Source organism: Polyodon spathula, chromosome 7 (genome assembly GCF_017654505.1).
Source record: "Polyodon spathula isolate WHYD16114869_AA chromosome 7, ASM1765450v1, whole genome shotgun sequence".
Lineage (NCBI taxonomy): Eukaryota > Metazoa > Chordata > Actinopteri > Acipenseriformes > Polyodontidae > Polyodon > Polyodon spathula.
Window position 1 is genome coordinate 41972994 of NC_054540.1, and position 15714 is coordinate 41988707.

The following is a 15714-nucleotide window of genomic DNA, read 5'->3' on the forward strand; positions in this document are numbered from 1 at the left end:
ATCCTGGCATGCACTTGAGTGTATAAAAATGGTACAGCAGGAAATGAATAACGGTATGCCAAGAGGGACAAGAGATTAAAAAATATTCTGATAAAAATGTACACATTAATCGCAGAAGTTAACTGTGATTAATAGACAACCCTAATTTTTAAATATTACAGTTTGAGAAAGCTCAACTCCAGTAAAGATAGTTTTCAGTGTTTTGGGGACAAACTAGCTCCCAGTACATCAATCTTGGGTGGGCAAGTCACTGGCAACATGGCAAAATAAAAATATACAGGCTGTTCTTTACAGAACTTACATGGAATTAATATTTAATAAACATAGGGGTGGTTGTTAGAGAAATGACAATAACTAGTGTTACACATTAGATTAACACAAAAGTGGTATCAGTGCATTGAACAAGCTCTGTGTTTCTGGACTTCGAGCTGAGATTGCTCAAAAATATGTTCCGTTGAGCTAGAAGTCTAAGAAGGTTTATAACATTCCTTGAGTGTCAGTTTTTTTTTTTTTTTTTTTTTAACAAATAGATCTGATCTGTATGTTATGGTTTTGGCTGTGTCAAAAAACACCAGTCTGAGAAATATGATGACTCATCACAATAGGTTGCATGTGTGTAAGATGGACATACCATACATCTTTCTACTATCTCCTCTTCAGTCTTCACTAGCCCCAGAAAAATATTCTGTAACTGAATAAGATAAGGCTCCGGATAGATAGCCCAGTCCTCCCACGCTCTGAAGCAAGCCATCACCTTTTGCTTTAAAAAAAAAAAAAAAAAAAAAAAAAAAACCTTTTGTTAAGAATATCAACTTAAGCTTTACACTCCATTATTAGCACAAGCAACAATATCCTCTTTTCTTCTGATAACTTCATGATGTTCAACCTCCAATCAGACCATGTGACCTACAGTAAAGAAACCAGGATGGAGCAGCTTATCTAGAAGTGTTGTATTTTAAGTATTAACATACCATGAAAAAACATAAATGAAGCAACAAAATTCTCAGCAAATTAAAATGGAGACCACTAATACAGAGATAGGGAAATATCTGTCACACCGGTATCAGAATGTAATACACCTGACGTGAAAAAAGCTTCTGTTAGTACTGTACTGCTAAAAGACAGTTCTTCCTATCTGTGTATATCCAAGTTAAAGAGCTGAGAATAGTCTTGCTACAGGAGGCAATATTCTTTAAGTTTACCTTGAACTGCTCTGCTTGAAGTCTTGCCTGTATATTTTTGTATGCTTCACCAATATCATCAAACATTTGAGGGAGTTTTACCTCAAAGCTGAAAAGAAACAGAAAAATGTTTTCTCTCCATTCCACAGTTAACACAAATGTATAAAATCTAAGCTTTGCAAATCATGCATACATGGAACTATGAAGGAAAAAAAAATACTTACTATTTTCTATAGTAGGATGCATTTGTAACTTTGGCACAAGAGTTGTACAAAATGTCTGAAACCAAATACAGTCTTGCAATCTGCATAAAGACAAGAGGGGGTTAATTATAGTGAGAGAAAATACTGGGAGGTTTCTGTACTTGTGTGTGCAGTTGTAAGGAATCATGTTTACTCCTAAAATACAGTTAATCAGTTAATCCAGTTTTAAAAATTAATATTTCTTTATTAAAAAAATACAGAATTACACTTTATAAATACCACAATGTCACATATTTTTCCTGTACTATGTTAATGTATAGGTACTTTAATAAAGCAAGAGTACAGTATACATTGATAGAAGACAGCAGAAATATACAGCAGTACATTCTTGTTGGAAGAGAACACACTACGGGATATGAAGCTAGAGATTCCAGTCCAGTAAGATGCTGGTACTGATCCCAATGCGTGTCTTAACCAGTACTAACTAACTGCAACTGCAATCTCAAACGAAGCTCAGCTCATCTTGACCAGCACTAACTGCAATCTCAAACGAAGCTCAGCTCATCCTGACCAGCACTAACTGCAATCTCAAACAAAGCTCAGCTCATCTTGACCAGCACTAACTGCAATCTCAAACGAAGCTCAGCTCATCTTGACCAGCACTAACTGCAATCTCAAACGAAGCTCAGCTCATCCTGACCAGCACTAACTGCAGTCTCAAACGAAGCTCAGCTCATCTTGACCAGCACTAACTGCAATCTCAAACGAAGCTCAGCTCATCTTGACCAGCACTAACTGCAATCTCAAACAAAGCTCAGCTCATCTTGACCAGCACTAACTGCAATCTCAAACGAAGCTCAGCTCATCTTGACCAGCACTAACTGCAGTCTCAAACGAAGCTCAGCTCATCTTGACCAGCACTAACTGCAGTCTCAAACAAAGCTCAGCTCATCTTGACCAGCACTAACTGCAATCTCAAACGAAGCTCAGCTCATCTTGACCAGCACTAACTGCAATCTCAAACGAAGCTCAGTTCATCTTGACCAGCACTAACTGCAATCTCAAACGAAGCTCAGCTCATCCTGACCAGCACTAACTGCAATCTCAAACGAAGCTCAGCTCATATTTAGTTACCTTTTTCTGCAGCGGGGTCTGCAAGATGGACAGTGATTCTGCAATGCACCCCACCACCTCCTCCGCTGCCTCAGCTTTCTCCAAACAGAACACCATGGCATCTCCTACGTCCTCCTTACGAGGGCTCAGCCCTCGCAATAGGTTTTCAAGCTTATCTCTATGTCTGAAACAAAACCACAGCTCAACTTAAATCGGTTAGCATGTGATGTGTCATTCCACTTAAAAAAAAAAAAAAAAAAAAAAAAAATGAGGATTCAATTCTATGAAACTGTTTTCAGCTGAGGTACACACACTTCGCCAATAAAATCTGCTTGCCAATATGTTGAACAAGATCTTTTCCACTATTCAACTGAGCTGTGCTGGGTCCGTACCGAACCCTCACGGTGCGGTTAAGGAGAACTTGGGTTGTTTTTCCACTGCAGGGCCAAGCCATGCTACTGACGCCACATGCAACGAAAGACAGTTCTTATTAATTATTGTAAATAATTAATTCAGTTTACCAAAAGAAGCGCAAAAAACATCTTTACACAGTAATCCACAAATTTTACTGATTACACTGACTTACTACTGTTCAAACAATTCTGTTAGAGGAAAAAAGAAAGTTAAAAAAATATGATTTGCCAAAGATATCCCCATTTAAGGACAGTTTTTTTTTTTTTTAAGAATTGTTTTTTGTTTGGGTACTTAAAAGAAAAAAAAGAAGCTGTGCGAGCACGAGAGTTGCAGTTTTATGTACGGAACGGTTGTATAGTACACTGAACAAAAATATAAACGCAACATGTAAAGTGTTGGTCCCATGTTTCATGAGCTGAAATAAAAGAACCCAAAAATTTCCATACGCACAAAAAGCTTATTTCTCTCAAATGTTGTACACAAATTTGTTTACATCCCTGTTAGTGAGCATTTCTCCTTTGCCAAGATAATCCATCCACCTGACAGGTGTGGCATATCAGGAAGTTGATTAAACAGCATGATCATTACACAGGTGCACCTTGTGCTGGGGACAATAAAAGGCCACTCTAAAATGTGCAGTTTTGTCACACAACACAATGCCACAGATGCCTCAAGTTTTGAGGGAACATGACATTGGCATGCTGACTGCAGGAATGTCCACCAGAGCTGTTGCCAGCGAATTGAATGTACATGCCTCCAACATCATTTTAGACAATTTGACAGTATGTCCAGTCGGCCTCACAACCGCAGACCACGTGTAACCAAGCCAGCCCAGGACCTCCACATCCGGCTTCTTCACCTGTGGGATCGTCTGAGACCAGCCACTCGGACAGCTGATGAAATTATGGGTTTGCACAACCGAAGAATTTCTGCACAAACTGTCAGAAACCGTTTCTGGGAATCTCATCTGCATGCTCGTCGTACTCACCAGGGTCTTGACCTGACTGCAGTTTGGCGAAGTAACCGACATCAGTGGGCAAATGTTCACCTTCGATGGCCACTGCCATGCTGGAGAAATGTGCTCTTCACGGATGAATCCCGGTTTCAACTGTACTGGGTAGATGGCAGACAGAGTGTATGGTGTCGTGTGAGCGATTGGTTTGCTGATGTCAACGTTGTGAACAGAGTTCCCCATGGTGGCGGTGGGATTATGGTATGGGCAGGCATAAGCTACGGACAACGAACACAATTGCATTTTATCAATGACAATTTGAATGCACAGAGATACCATGATGAGATTCTGCCATCACCTCATGTTTCAGCATGATAATACACAGCTCCATGTCGCAAGGATCTGTACACAATTCCTGGAAGCTGAAAATGTCCCAGTTCTTCCATGGCCTGCATACTCACCAGACATGTCACCCATTGAGCATGTTTGGGATGCTCTGGATCGACGTGTACGACAGCGTGTTCCAGTTCCCACCAATATCCAGCAACTTCGCACAGCCACTGAAGAGGAGTGGGACAACATTCCACAGGCCACAATCAACAGCCTGATCAACTCTAGGCAAAGGAGATGTGTCGTGCTGCATGAGGCAAATGGTGGTCACACCAGATATTGACTGGTTTTCTGATCCATGATCATTACACAGGTGCACCTTGTGTTGAGGACAATAAAAGGCCACTCTAAAATGTGCAGTTTTGTCACACAACACAATACCACAGATGTCTCACGTTTTGAGGGAGCGTCCAATTGGCATGCTGACTGCAGGAATGTTCAACAGAGCTGTTGCCAGAGAATTGGACGTTCATTTCTCTACCAAAAGCCGCCTCCAACGTCGTTTTAAGAGAATTTGGCAGTACGTCCAACCGGCCTCACAACCGCAGACCACATGTAACCACTCCAGCCTAGGACCTCCACATCTAGCTTCTTCACCTGCAGGATCAAACTGTCAGAAACCGTCTCAGGGAAGCTCATCTGCGTGCTCGTCATCCTCACCAGAGTCTTTACTGCAGTTCGGCATTATAACTGACTTCAGTGGGCAAATGCTCACCTTCAAAGGCCACTGGCACGCTGGAGAAGTGTGCTCTTCAATGATGAATCATGGTTTCAGCTGTACCAGGCAAATGGCAGACAGAGTGTATGGCGTTGTGTGGGCGTGCAGTTTGCTGATGTCAACGTTGTGAACAAAGTGCCCCATTGTGGCAGCTGGGTTATGGTATGGGCAGGCATAAGCTACGGACAACAAACACAATTGCATTTTATCGAAAGCAGTTTGAATGCACAGAGATACCGTGACGAGATCCTGAGGACCCTTGTCGTGCCATTCATCCGCCGCCATCACCTCATGTTTCAGCATGATAATGCACGGCCCCATGTCGCAAGGATCTGTACACAATTCCTGGAAGCTGAAAATGTCCCAGTTCTTCCATGGCCTCCATACTGACCAGACATGTCACCCACTGTGCATGTTTGGGATGCTCTGGATCGACGTGTACGACAGCGTGTTCCAGTGCCCGCCAATATCCAGCAACTTCGCACAGCCACTGAAGAGGAGTGGGACAACATTCCACAGGCCACAATCAACAGCCTGATCAACTCTATGCAAAGGAGATGTGTCGCACAGAATGAGGCAAATGGTGGTCACACCAGATACTGACTTTCTGATCCACGCCCCTACCTTTTTTTTTTTTTTTTTTTTTTTTAAGGTTTCTGTGACCAACAGATGCATATCTGTATTCCCAGTCATGTGAAATCCATAGATTAGGGCCCAATGAATTTAATTCAATTGGCTGAGTTCCTTATATGAACTGTAACTCAGTAAAATCTTTGAAATTGTTGCACGTTGTGTTTATATTTTTGTTCACTGTATTTTCTTTTACTATTTTTGTAAGTTTAGAGTTGTTCGATTTTCCGCATTTTTTTTTTTAAATATTAATATAACAAAAGGTAAAGGATGAGAAATTTTGTATAATTGTGTGTTTGAGTGTGTTGTTAAGTGTACCGTACCTGTGGTTTATGTCCATTTGCTACAAATCGTCAGAAATTCGTGCATTAACTTTCTCATTTCTGACTCTCGACTCCAGATCTCCCTAAACACTTCTATCTGCCCACAGAGAAACTAAGCCTGCATTTCCTCAGCGTCCCAAGGTTGTGCTTTTCTCTCATCACACTCGCTAACCGGCATATTTGTTGTTTTTCTTTCTGAGTGTACCGACTGATATAACGGAATGATGAAAATCCTTAACCCCACCCCTGGCTCGGCTCGCAGCCAGATTCAGATGTCTTGCGAGGCTGGAATTTCACGGTTTGGTTCTCGGACGGTAAATAGTCAACGGAGAACCAACCGTACCCGTACCATACCAAGCCCTCACGGGTCAGATATGCCAATGGAGAAGGGGTATTAGATTACTCTTATGGACCCTAAATAAAACCCAAAATACTAAGATTGCAGTGTCCTTGTAGATCAGCTGGTACTTACTCTGCCTTTAGTTGGCCCTTTTTCAGCTCTTCCTCCTGCAGCGAAGGAGATGTGAGCTCGTCTTTCACCTCCTCCTCTCCATGAAGATAAGGATTTAAAAGCGGAGGCCGCCATATAGAGCCTCCACGAAACATTCGGAAGTCTGCCGTTCTCCATTCATTCGGTGGGTCACCCTGATACAATAAATAAATAAATTAAATTAAATAAATAAATAAATAAAACCTGAAACCTACTGTTATAATGCTGACAGTAAAAGAAACAGGGAAACTAATACAGGGATTTACTGCAATACTTTTTATTTAATGCAATTTTGCATTATTTATTTTTTTTAAACTTATGTATAGATAATGGAACATTTTACAATTGTAAGAAGCTGCCGATTCCAACTAGCAAAGTCACTCAATGTGATTTTTAGACAGCTTTCTTCATACCATCAACAAAATTTGTAACAGGCACTGTCAAGTTTTTTGGGGTTTTTTTTTGTCTTTATACATCTGTACTGCGGTTCTCACCTGAAGAATTGAGAAAAGCTTCCACCGGTAATACACATGCTCCTGGCTCTTGTTTTCAAAAAGGAATCTAAAAATATAAAATATTGGTTGTTTTTCATGTCCAAGGCTGTTTTATCGCACTGAACAGTCCAACATATATAGTGACTGAGCCATCCTGTGAGCAGTGTAACATGTAGACTGACTCATCCTGTGAGCAATGTAACATATAGACTGACCGAGTCATCTTGTGAGCAGTGTAACATATAGCCATTTAGTAAAACTTTTCTGCTAGTTTTCAACCTCCTTGAAGAGATCAGAGGAATGGGGATGTATACCCTCTCCCCAGAACAATTGTTACAGTTCATATTCCAACACATTGCAAGATAAGCAACATTACTCAATGATTACCTGAAGTCTGGATTGCTCTTTTCCTTGTTCATGATTATAGCTTCAAACATGGGCCCTTCACGCACCACAAATTCAATCATTCTGTGGATAAGCCCTAATAAGTTCCTATAAAAAATTAAAAAAAATACAAAACACATTCACATCTTTTCATTGCAGGAGCCTTCTGGCCTTGAACACTTCTAATTCGTGAAACTGAATGGCTGCAAAAGCTACACAGACTGCCAACATACTCCAGCTAACACTAGGGAAATGCTTTTCAGAGGCTTCCTTAGTTTGGTGCAGTTCCTGAGCTGCAGGGTGTCATGCAGTGTTTCCAAAACCAAAAACTGTACCTAATCCCACAGAAAAACAACAAACTTGAAAGACAGGTGAACTATTTTCATGAAAAGAACATTGCTTACTACTATTAGCTACTACAGGCTTTGTTCTGCTCTAACATGTGATAACATGTAATACAATACTTAAATGTATTAATACAATTAACAAAGTTTCTATATACATAATATATATAGATAATGTCCGGGGACCATATAGCCCCTGCTATATACCATATATATATATATATATATATATATATATATATATATATATATATATATATATATATATATATATATATATATATACACACACACACACATATATATATACATACATATATATATGTGTTACCAATGCTGAAAAGCCACCAGTACATCCTAGAATTATTACTGTATATAGCTGAAACATTTGTATTTCAAGCCAGAACTAAATGTAGCACATGGAAGCATAAGCCAAAACGTACTGCATCATTTTACACATTTCTTCTACAAGAATGTGTCATAGCTCATGAGTTGTTCTTTTGTTACATTTGATGAATGTAGTTCTTAAAAGAATAATCAGGGCAAGCATTACCATGCAGTACATTATAAATACTGCTTATTTACTTAATATATTCATGAGGAACTAGGCAGGCTGGTTGTCATTCTGCATGTTTTTTCAGGAGTTCCTTGAAGCATTGCAGCTATCACAGAACTCTACTCCAGGACCAGCCACACCCATGACTATGAATAGCAGGAGTCCCCAATTCTCTGAGCAAGACACTGGAAGTCTCTGAAGTGACTAGCCGTGCACTTTAAGAACAGAGCAGCTAACTATTTTAAAATATAGTAACACTACATCTGTTACATGTGGAATTCAAGGGCCTTTTGGCCAATATATATGTGTATTTAGCAATCAATCTCAGCTTTTGAGATTGCTCATAGGACTGGGGAGCGTCCTGGTTTAGACCCGTAACCTGGAATACAGAACCTTTTCCTTCTAAACTTTGTGTTGTAAGAATGCTGGTCAGTCGTAGTAGCAGTAGTAGTAAGAATGGATTGAAAGTGTACCTTTCTGTTGGGATAACCACTTTGACTACGGCTTCGGACAGAGTCTGTACGTGAAGTCAAATCAAATAGTAAAAATATAAAGAAAGTGAGTATATACAGGTGAAACACTACAGGATATATATCTATATCTATCTATATCTATCAAGAAAAAAAAAAACATTCACAAACTGCAATCATAATCCTATAATAAAATAGTCGATGTTTTCTGTAGCTAATATGAATTCCATTACATACATGTTATAATGAAAGAGTTCCTATTTATTCCAGCAAAATTAATGTATTTCTTCTCACTTGCATACAGAAATTCTAATTAGAAAAAAACACTAAAAAGTGCTAAACTGCACCCTACTAAAATGCAGTAGATCAACCTACCAAAAGTCCTGTTGCGTTCTAGTCTGCTCTAGATAAATGGCATGCAGAGACCTCTTTCCCCCATAACATGGAAACATTACCTTGTCAAATTCTTCCTTGGATCTAGTTATCGGTGGTTTTGGCGCATCTTGATTTCTGAACCTCTCTCGAGGCTGTGCATTAAAGGGTAACCCAGATGGAGGGGGGGGTGTAGTTAGTTTCAGCACACCGGGAGGAACGTACAAAGGGTGTGGGGGGATGCGGACTGCCTTTCCCCAGCCCAACTTCATTTCAAAGCCCATTACCACCTTGCCTGTGAATATAAAACCCACATATGAAAACCAGGTTTCTTTGAGTCAGAAGATGGTGCTGATCAAATGCAGAATGTGTGAAGGATGCAAGCCTGCTGGTTGGTTATTATCCCTCATAGCATTTCATTAAAAACTTGTTTTTACTCATGTATTGCATTTATATAGTGCTTTTTATGCGTATTGTGAAGTACTGTACAGTACATAGCAGAAAAAAAGAACAAACCACAACATATTTGTATAGCATGTCACACATACAACTGCCACAATCAGACCACTTAACATATTTAAATAACAGTATACACAATACAAAATCAGCAATTTTAAAATTACAATAAAACCCACTAAGATAAGAAAAACATTTTATAAAAGTGCGTTTTTAGTCTTGACTTGAAAACTGGAACGGTCCCAGCTTCCCTGACAAATGAAGGCTTTCCATAATTTAGGAGCTCTACAACAAAAAGCCCTATCTGACCATAGGAATAACCAGCAGCCCCGCATCCTGTGATCTCAGAGTGCAGTTTACACAGATAATCACTTACCATCCAGTGCCTGTAGTGCTCTTTCTGCGTCTTTTCGGGTCATAAAAGCTACAAATCCACGATTTTTAACCCTTGTTCTCTCCTCGTCAGTACGTGGCCACATAATCTTCACGCTTGCCAATGGCCCAAACTTGCCAAACTCCTTACAAAGCATTTCTTCATTCATCTAGAACAAGATTTGTGTAAGTCTTGTGGCACAGTAAACACAGTTAAACAAACATTAGCTTTGTTAAAACATTTCCCCAAGATATAGCCCTCATTAGCCAGAACTCAAAAATAAGCCCCCTTGACATGGATTCTAAAACCAGGTACTGTTGCTAAGTAATGCCCATACCAAGAGGCAAGTTAGATGAACACACAGCACAACACTATATCATTCATTCATTCATATATAATTGTAAACATTACCTTTGGATTGATGCTTCCGATATACAAATTTGTTGTGTGCGGGTCTCCTAAATCATCATCAAACACTAGGAGATGAAAGAAAGTGGTTCAGTGGTAGATCTTTTTTCTGTAAAAAATATACCTGGGAGCAGTGATAATGTACCAAGCAAACAAAGGTCAAGACAACTGTTAAATAAAAATCATACAATACAGACAATCTGGACCATACCATGCATTATGGTAGATATCAAATCTTCACACATCTACATGATAAACTGAATATCTTGATGCTTCTACTATTGCAACCTGTCAAGGTTTGGAGAGATTAGGAAATTCTATCTTACATGACCGTCGAGGCGGCTGCATTTCCATGTCTCCATAGCTGCCAGGTTCGGATGTACATTTTTTTCTTTTGTATCGCTCCTCACGTTCCTCCTGTATCCTAAAATGTTAATTTTTTTCAAGGTTGATTTTATAGTGTGGAAATAGCATTGCTCTAATCAACAAAGACTGCAAATTATCGCACAAATACTTACTGTTTGAGTTCCTCTTTAAACAGTTCCAGGTTACTTTTCTTTTTCTCTTCTGTTTTCTTCTTTATAAACTGACAGACAGAAAAACAAAATATTAAAATTCCACTACTTCATTACTAATCAAGGCTGTACTAATCAAGGCTGTATATGTGTTATATTATATATATATATAATATATATATATATATATATATATATATATATATATATATATATATATATATATACACACACACACACACACACACAGACACACACAGACAGTACCAGTCAAAAGTTTGAGTACACCTGCATGAAACCAGGTTTTTCATGATTATCTATGCTTTTAACTGTATAAACTTGTCTATAAACACTTAATATTTCATAATATGATAAATGTACTTATATAAGCTGATAAACATACGTGAATTGCATTCAAAAATGTAATTTTTAAATGAAAATGTAAATCTTGTCAATTTCAATGAAATGGTCACCCAAAGCAAGGGGATTTCAGTTACATGAGTCAGTTAAAAGTCTGAAATGTGTATAACACGGTGTTAGAACACTGGCCTAAGTATAAAAGTGTCTTTGTTAGATGTTCTGAGTTAACTACCATGTTACCTAATTAACCTTTTGTCCCCAATTATTGTTAACAGGTGAGGGGCCATGATTACTAGAAATATAGGTAGCATAGGCACAAGTTTGTCATTCCTGAATGGAAGGGAGCAGAAAATGGCAAAATACGCTCAGTTAAGCACAGAAAGAAGACAATCTGTAATTACTTTAAGAAATGAAGGTCAATCTTTAAGACAAATCGCAAGAACTTTACAAGTATCTGTAACTGCTGTTGCCAAGAACTTCAAACGATTTGAAGAAATTAGCACTCATGAGGACCGAACAAGGTCAGGAAGGCCAAGTGTGACCTCAGAATCAGAGAACAAGTTAATTCGAGTCACAAGTCTGCGAAAACGGCAATTAACTGCCCCTGAAATACAAGCTCAGCTAAATGCTACTAGAAGTACAGATGTTTCACCATCAACTGTTCAGAGGAGATTGCGCAAAGTTGGTCTAACTGGAAGAACTGCAGCAAAGAAACCATAGTTATGAGTGCAGAATAAGAGGAAGAGACTTGCCTGGGCCAAAAAACACAGAAACTGGACGTCTGAGGAGTGGAAGTCGGTCTTATGGACCGCTCAGTCAATCTGAAATATATGGGTCCAACCGCCGAGTATTTTTAAGACGCAGAGAGGGTGTGCGCATGAGTTCTGCATGTGTGGTTCCCACTGTCAAGCATAGATGAGACAGGGTCACGGCCTGGAGTTGCTTTGCTGGTGAAAGAGTTGGTGATCTTTACCAAGTCCACGGCAAGCTCAACCAGCAAGGCTATCATAGCATATGTCAGAGGCATGCCATTCCATTAGGATTACAGCTAGTTGGGCAGTCCTTCATTCTTCTGCAAGATAATGACCCGAAACACCATCTAAAACTTGTGCAAGAACTACCTGGTGAAGAAGGAAAGTGAAGGACAACTCAATCTAATGTGTGACCTGGCCTGCCCAGTCTCCAGACCTCAATCCCATAGAACTTGTATGGGACGAACTGGACAGAAGAGTCAAAGCAAAGCTACCCACAAGTGCCCTACATCTCTGGGAATTGCTGCAGAAGAGCTGGGAAGACATGTCAGGCGATTTCCTGCTGAAACTTGTTAACCGAATGCCTCGTGTTTGTGAGGCTGTTATTAAGGCAAAGGGTGGCTATTTTGAGGAATCCAAGATTGACAATTTTCAATTTGCTTGAACATTGCTTTGATACTCCTTATGTTTTGTTTTGTATATTGTAACATGTGTTTTCATTTTCAAATATTTACAGAAACGTATACAACATAAAACATTGTCAATTATGAAAAAAACCTAGTTTCCAGCCAGTGTATTCAAATTGTATTTATATATATATATATATATATATATATATATATATATATATATATATATATATATATATATATACACACACACATTTTATATATACACACACACACACACACACACACACTCACGTGGGTCAGAATATATTACCACACAATAATATGTCTCAACTTGGTTTTGAGCTGTAGCCACGAGTGCATTGCTAGCTCAAAATTAACAATAATTTTGTAACACTAAAAACAGGATGGTTCTCAGAGAAACGGTCAGCCTGGTTTGGATACATCAGTAGATTTTGAAAAACGTGCCAAACCAATGGTACATACAGGTTTCTTTGAGTCACAAGATGGTGTGGATAAAACATTATTCTGCTGCACTGGAGTCAATTTTGTCGCTGGTCTGTACAGTTTGTTCTTCTTAATTTCTGCAGCTTCCTCCTCTGTAATGTAAAATAAATAAAAAGGAGAGCTGTTGTGGATTAACACATTTTATAAGCTATATCAAACAAACCATGTGTTAAGAAGTGGAGGATTTCATCATTCATATTCTGTACCTTTTGTTGCATTTACAATGCCCCCTCGTACAAAGGTCTTCACAGTGCTGTCATCACTACCATCAAAGGATGCCAAAAATTCTTCAAATACTTCTGCAGCTTTCTCTTCTTCCTCCTAAACACAGACAAATTTGATCAAACACGCTCAACATAAGTGAACAAAGCATTGTTAGTGAGCCTTATTTAATGTGCCTGCATGTATAGCGCTACCTGCAGAATAACATTTCAAACACCAGCTTAAAAAGACCTACATCCCCCGGCATGGCTGTAAATACAAAGTCTGTAAGTCTTAAGAAAAGTGGAAATCTGTAAGACCGAGATGCATGTAAAAATGTGCTTTACATGTAAAACTGTAGGACAGTCAGACAGACATCTGTACAGATTCTGATCCTCTCAAAGAATGTCATGTAACATATGGCCTCCTCTACTATATTAGTGGTGATAAAAACTGCACCTTTACAACATATTAAACAGCATGGAAAACACAACATATCATATCACTTACCTTTTTCTTAAGTTCATCTTGTTCCTTTTTACTTAACGTCCTTTTAGTACCAAAGGCTTTTAGCTTGCGATCTGCCATTTTTACACTGGTGAAAAAAAATAAAAATATATATGTGTATCTCTCTCTCTCTCTCATATATATATATAGACAAAAAAAATGTTTTGCACATACATGACGCAAAGGATGAAGTATTTTGGTTCAAGTGTCTTGGACCAGTCAATACTATAAATTGTGTGGCTTGGAAAAAAAAAAAAAAAAAAAAAAAAGACGTAGATAAATAAGGGTAGGCAGCAGCCCTATGGCCTCTGTAATAAAGATCCCCTGTACAACAGACTTACACTCTTAAAAGTGCCACTGCATATGACAAAACGGCAAGGCTAGGGTTGTATCTTGAGGATTACTTTGTGTATTTTGTACTGATATACTTTATGAATTAGTTTAAATATGCGTTTTTATTATCTTATGTATGCTTTACATGTAGTCAACATTACTTCAGAATGAACTAACACTTAATTACGACGTACATGCACCGGAAGCACTTGAAGACAATACTAAACATTTAACCACATGCCAATAACAGTTGGTATTCGTGCAGGCTCTTACGTGTTGATAGCGATTGGAATTCATGTTACAATGACAAATACCTGTCGTAATGGAGTACCACCGGTAACGTTACGTGGCTTTTTTTATTGTATATTTCTCCCCTTCAGTCATTGACTTCAGTCAGTACAAAACAGAATGCATCAAACATTAATCACGTTACGTATGCACTACAACGTATTTACTAGAGTATTGCACTATATAAACGTGCAATTGAGCCGTATTAAACACAGTAGTCTTGTTTGAGCAGTAAAAAAAAAACACACACACACACACACACACACGCTACTGTTGTTACTACTAATCGTACATTTTCGTTTGTTGCGCCCCCACCCCCTCTCTTCTCCAGGCGCTGTAGCACTGTGGCTGGATCCCCTTTTCATTTCTCAGTTATGACACAGCATACGCTTCTACAGTAACTACAAACACAGAACTGCACAAACATTAAGAAAAAAACTTACATATTTGTAACTCAAATGTTGTCCAAACGTAATAACAACTGCTATTGATCCGCCATGTTAACTGGCTAAACTGTAGGTGCTCCCGACGTAACACAGCGTGACTACCTCAACCAATGAACGCCGACGGGCGGCCTACATTTACTTCTCAGAATGTATCGCGGGCATACGGTGCGTGCCAGAAAGCAAACAGTGTTGACATGTGAGAGGTTTTTGCGCCGATCTAGAAGTTGTGGGTTTCTGCTTAGGACAATCTCTAGTTAGGAAAACGGTGGTTTTAAATGTAGATTTTTTTTTTAATTTAATTTTACAGGAAGTTATAGACATACCCATAATGTCATTTATTTGACGTCATGCCTGAGGCCTCTAATCTCTATTGCTCCATACTTCAGATTTGCTTTGACTGTCTCAGCATTATGGGTCAATTGCAACGAACTGATAGCAACGTACTAACTGGGGATGATCTCGTGGTTAGTACGCAAGTTAAATACCAATTGCAAAGAACTTGGCGGCTGAACTTAGTTCCCAGCTACGTACTAAAAAATATCTCAATTGCAACGAACCCAAAAGTAACTGCTCCTGCCCTCTAGAGGATACTAAGTACGGGACTAACTTAGTCTAACTTGCTATCGACTAAGAATTTAAGTGTCGTACTAAGTGGAATAGTGGGCAAAATGTGAGTCCCAGGATGTACTAGCAGTTTATTTTTGCTGAAGTAATGTGTGCATATAATATACACATATATATGTCGTCACTATATTTGAAGCATCTGCTGCCTGTACGGATATTGTAAAAGTAAAATAAAATTACATTACGACTACAATTCTGTTAAGTACTAATAATGAAGGAAGGTGTCGGCAGCATTACAGTCGTGCATGCAGAGCCTTTAGATGCGATAGTAGGTTTCACAT

General features: G+C 38.9%; 1 protein-coding gene across 2 annotated transcripts in view; it reads right to left on the reverse strand.

Moving 5' to 3' along the window:
* The window catches only part of LOC121318628 (U2 snRNP-associated SURP motif-containing protein-like), a 33173-nt gene extending 18264 nt beyond the window's left edge, over positions 1–14909 (reverse strand). Inside the window, exons 1-17 of one of the 2 annotated variants that reach the window (XM_041255512.1) lie at positions 14807–14909; positions 13746–13830; positions 13241–13355; positions 13014–13126; positions 10790–10857; positions 10598–10695; positions 10275–10339; positions 9867–10032; positions 9118–9329; positions 8666–8709; positions 7296–7400; positions 6909–6975; positions 6397–6569; positions 2519–2681; positions 1406–1485; positions 1203–1290; positions 632–760 (exon numbers count right to left, since the gene is read on the reverse strand). In XM_041255512.1, coding sequence (XP_041111446.1) covers positions 632–760; positions 1203–1290; positions 1406–1485; positions 2519–2681; positions 6397–6569; positions 6909–6975; positions 7296–7400; positions 8666–8709; positions 9118–9329; positions 9867–10032; positions 10275–10339; positions 10598–10695; positions 10790–10857; positions 13014–13126; positions 13241–13355; positions 13746–13823 — 1764 coding nt within the window. In that variant the 5' untranslated portion in view covers positions 13824–13830; positions 14807–14909. The other variant, XM_041255513.1, reaches the window with a different exon arrangement.
* Between the last annotated feature and the right edge of the window lie 805 nt (positions 14910–15714).